The sequence below is a fragment of the Pteropus vampyrus genome, unplaced genomic scaffold, assembly GCF_000151845.1.
Source record: "Pteropus vampyrus isolate Shadow unplaced genomic scaffold, Pvam_2.0 Scaffold329, whole genome shotgun sequence".
Classification (NCBI taxonomy): Eukaryota; Metazoa; Chordata; class Mammalia; order Chiroptera; family Pteropodidae; genus Pteropus; species Pteropus vampyrus.
In genome coordinates, this window is record NW_011889110.1 from 276496 (window position 1) to 281272 (window position 4777).

At 52.5% G+C, this 4777-nt stretch overlaps 1 protein-coding gene across 5 annotated transcripts in view; it reads left to right on the forward strand.

Moving 5' to 3' along the window:
• Positions 1-4544, forward strand: part of LOC105304110 (TRPM8 channel-associated factor 2-like) — a 20357-nt gene extending 15813 nt beyond the window's left edge. For all 5 annotated transcript variants that reach the window (XM_011378059.2, XM_011378063.2, XM_023522067.1 and 2 more), the window contains exons 7-8: positions 1259-1596; positions 3453-4544. In XM_011378059.2, the coding sequence (XP_011376361.1) occupies positions 1259-1596; positions 3453-3707 (593 nt within the window). In that variant the 3' untranslated portion in view covers positions 3708-4544. The remainder of the gene's footprint in view (positions 1-1258; positions 1597-3452) is intronic.
• The last annotated feature ends 233 nt before the right edge of the window (positions 4545-4777 follow it).

A 4777-nucleotide genomic window follows, 5' to 3' on the forward strand; every position in this document is an offset into this window, starting at 1 on the left:
ACCCTGGGCCCGTGCTCCGCTTCTGGGACGAGATGATGCGGGCGATAGCCGAGCTGGCGGCCAAGCCTTTCCCGTTCCTGCGTCCTGAGAGGATTGTCGCTGACGTGCAGATCTCAGCTGGTGGGTGCTCTAGGGAAGGGTGCCGGTCAGTGGACGCCACCCGTCTATTATTTCGCCTTTGGTCAGTGTCCAGTATGTGCAGGGTGTGATTGCACGTGGAGTGAGGGTAAAAAGAGGGAAGAGACGTGGACCTTGATGGGATGCAAAGATGTTCACCTAGGAAACGTCTATGAGCTGAGATGTCATAGGATTGGTAGAACAATCTCAGGGGGGAAAAAAAAGGTACCAGGAGTTCACAGGTGACAATGAGGTTCATTTCAAGAAGAGGCTAAAATCGAAATATTTCCTTCGAATGTAAGACAGAGTTGGCAATGGAAAGAGGGGGTGAAGAGGTTTGTTAAGTCTTGAGTGGTTTAGAGCAGGGGTCCCCAATCCCTGGGCCACGGACTGGTACCAGTCTGTGGCCTGTTAGGAACTGAGTCGCATAGCAGGAGTGAGTGGCAGGCAAGCGAGCGAAGCTTCATCTGTGTCTGCAGCCGCTCCCCAATGCTAGCATCACCGCCTCAGCTCCGCCTCAGATCATCAAGCATTAGATTCTCATAGGAACACTGGTCTCTGGTGTTACATATCACTCAGGTCCCCACAAAGGTTGGGGACCACTGGTTTAGAGGAAAGAAGGGCATCTAAGGAAAAATGAGGAAATCTAATTCCAACATGGAGAAAATTCCTATGCACCTCAGTTTTCTTATTTTTATAAAAAGACAGAATTCTCTCTGTTAAAGAGCATAAAACTGGACAGTAGCGATTCATATAGGAAAAGAAGGGATGACAATGTTCTAGCCTCAGGGACCTCCAGTTCAGACACAGGACGTAATGTCACAGACTCACATGCATGTGAGACTCACACACACACAGACGAAGCCCCGAGCTGTGGCGAGAATGGCAGTGTGAAGTGTATTCTCACTCTTCAGGGTCAGAGTGAGTAGGGCTCACTCTGGTGAGAGTGGCTGGGGTCAAGGACTCCTCCCTTTCTGACCAAGTGAGGAAAAGCCACCAACTCTCATCAGCACAAAGACTCTGGAATCACTCGGGGTCAGACGGGATGGTGAGGAAAAGTCACGCGGCAGAGAGGGATGATGGGAGCCGGGTTTGGGTGCTCTCCCCCACCGTGCGTCACCTTTTCCTGTTGGGTTCCCAGGCTGGATGCACTCAGGGTACCCCATCATGTGCCACCTGGAGTCGGCACAGGAGCTCATCAGTGAGGCCACCATGAGAAGCAGCGGTCTGTGGGGACCCATCCACGAGCTGGGCCACAACCAGCAGCAGTGCGGGTGGGAGTTCCCGCCACACACCACCGAAGCCACTTGCAACCTCTGGTCAGTCTACGTGCATGAGACGATCCTGGGCATCCCCAGGGCTCAGGCCCACCCTGCTCTGAGCCCCACACAACGAGAGGAGAGGATCAAAGAGCACCTGGGGAAGGGGGCCCCCCTGAGCGACTGGAACGTGTGGACAGCTCTGGAAACGTATCTGCAGGTACTGAGCCAAAAGTCAGGGAGATGGGGCCACCAGACTCCCCGCCACGTAGCATCCTGGGTCCCACCAAACCCCTGGACATAGGAGACGGGGCCACATGGTGGTGCTTCTCGGGTTACACATCACTCAGTCGGAGAGCATGGTACCTGTCCCACGTGCCTCCTGTGGTTTTGTGATGATTAAGGAAGAGGAAATGGGAAGCAGTATATAAAAAAATAATAATAATAAGTAGAGCTCTCCCATTCCCTGGTCCTTGGTCTCCTCATAAGTGCTCCAGAAATGGTCATAGTTCTGTTTTGCTTTGTTTTTGCTCATCTTAGTTTTATGGGTCGAGTGTTACATCCCTTCATAATAACAGACGTGTCTACAGCACTAAAAGGAGGCATGGTTGGAGATCAATCTGTTCACCATACTCTCAGCCTTCTATCACCCCACGTGAACCCAAAATGATCTTAGAACGAATAAATAAATAACCGACCAACCCAGTGGGAGAAAGCCCTGAACCAGGTCGACTTCCTGTGAAATAAGCACAAGTCCCTGTCCCCTCCCCCAATCCTGCTTTGAATTGTAGTGTTTTGGAGATGTCAAAGCTGTTCTCCACATCAGACCTCCGACGCTGTCCACCTCGGCCCTACGGCTAGGAGCCGGATGGCCCACTTTCTCAGAGACGCATACTAAGTTAAGGAGTTTACGCGGCCCGTCGATATCACACTTAAAGGGTGGACCCAGAACCTAAAATCAGGAATCAATGGCGAGCCGCAGGCTTCGGCACTTCCGTACGCTTTCTTTGATCTGTGTTTCTTTCACGCATTTTCTAAAGAGTGAATGCCAGTGAGAGAACTGCACCGCATCCCTTCTGGATTCTTACACGGCCAGTCCGAGGGTCCACAAGCAAACAGACCTTAAAGGGCAGGTTGCCACTGAAGTAGAAGTTAGAGCCCTAAGTCTGCCCACGCCCCCCGCAGCCCCTCACCGCGGAGCCCGGAATATTTTGCAAAAGCTACGGAGACGCCTGTCACCTGGGAGTCTGAACCTCAGCCTCAGGGCAGGCAGATCCCTGCTCCCACTCACTCCTCCTGCTGTGACCTTAGCTCAGGAAGCCGCCTAAATCGTTCCAGCATCTTGCCCGGAGCCCTACGACCCGTCTTCCACACCGCTTCCAAAACAGTCTTCACATTCCCGGTTTAACACCCTCCGAGCGCTCTCCCTTCCACACGGGACAAAGTCGCAGCTGCTGGCAGGGCGTCGAAGGCCCTTTGCAGTCAGGCTTCTCCAGCACCCCCAGCTCCACCTCCCAGCGTCCTCGCCTCCATCCTTATCCTCCAGCACACGGTGCTGCTTCCCGCTGTGAGCACTCCTTGCCGTTCCAAGCCCCGTGCCTCCCCACGCCTCCTTCCTGCGGCCGAAATGAGCTTGACCGTCTTGTCTATTCTCTATTAAGTCACCTGTCGAGATTCAGCTCTGTCGCCCGCCCATACCAGCCCGAATACGTACGATGGAAAGGTGTCTCATCTCACTCATGCTCAAACCTGTCCGAGGTCTAGGGAACATTTTTTTTTTTAATTAAAGATAATAGTAATAGCTGCCATTTATTGAGGATTTACCTTTTTTCAGATATTAGATTCCCATGAAGTCTCCTACCAGATTCAGATGGTGCAGGTTTTGTGGCCAAGAAGTAGAACGAACCAATAGCACTGTACTGATGCGCAGGGGCCACGTGGGGGGACAGGGGCAGATAACACTGAAGCGCATGAGCAAAGGGCAGTAATTGCTGAAAACGAAATATTCTTAAGACCACGTACGTTGCAGTTACTTTGACAGGCTTGACTCCTCCCTTCCCTTCTTCCTCTCCCCAGCTCCAGGAGGCCTTTGGGTGGGAGCCGTTCACCCAGCTCTTTGCTGAGTACCAGACCCTCACCGGCATCCCCAAAGACAACACCAGCAAGATGAATCTGTGGGTGAAGAAGTTCTCCGAAAGAGTGCAGAAGAATCTGGCTCCTTTCTTCAAGGCCTGGGGCTGGCCCGTCCAGAAGGAAGTGGCTGACAGTCTGGCCTGTCTGCCTCAGTGGCAGGAAAACCCCATGCGGGTTCACGTCCGCACCGAGGGGTAACGTGGGAGGAGAGGAAGGGGCGCGCCAGCTCCACCGCCCGTGTGTCTGGCCGTGTGTCTGGCCGCGTGGACCTTGAGCCTGAATCCTGCGTCCTCCCCTGTCTTCAGGTCACAAGATTAAAAGAAACTTACTTTCTCAGGAAAAGTCCCTGGCACCTCCTTGTGATGTTTCTCTGCTCAGGCTGTTGCTCCCACTTGCTTCGCCATCCTAGTCGGCTGGGGCAAGATTTTTCATCTCGGCATCTTGAGGTTCTGCAGGCTCTTGACTTCTGTTTCTGACCAACGGTTCTGAAGACCGTGGGTTACCGTAGTGATCTGCTACCATCCCCTCACCGCCGCCAGCCTGGAACATGGCTCTTCATTTCTCATGCTTTGAGAAGTTTTCTAGTTGCAAGAGGGACAGGCTGGTACCGTGCCGAGAACCCTGCGCCAGCTTTGGTACCATGGGAAAGTCACTTAGCATCTCTGTGCTTCTGCATTCGCATCCGTGACATGGGGAGAGAACTTCATTTCTTGATAATGGTGAACGTGCTCATGCACCACAGCAGGCAAGGGGATCTTCAAGCCTTCACCAGGTCCTGTAGTGGCCTGTCTGTCCAGTTTTGTTTTTTGGTTTTTTTGGACAGCCTGAAAATTGAATCTCACTTCAGAGTTGGCCACCTTGAGATGAGCCCTTAGTCCTCATGAAAGAGCATTTAAGGGATACCAGTGTCATTCCCAGACGTGGTGTTGTAGTAGATGCTGAGGGCTTAGCCCATCCTAGATCCTTTTCCTGCCTCTGGAAGGATTCTTGGGTAAAACCTAAGGAGTGATGTAAACTCAAACTAGGTGTTACAAAGCTGGCAGGGTTTGGTCTTCTTGGTTAGTTCCATCTTCTAGGACTTTTATTTCAACCACAGGGAAAAGTCCCTTTAGCAGCCTCTACCAAGTCCATAAGCCTTGGTTCTTAGCACAAAACAGGCCGATGACTCCTCTGGTCACCGTGGAATCAAGGCAGTCATTTGACAGCGGCTGTGCAGAGAGGTGCGTGGACGTGACAGGCTTCGCCCCAGAGCAGGATTACTGGATGCG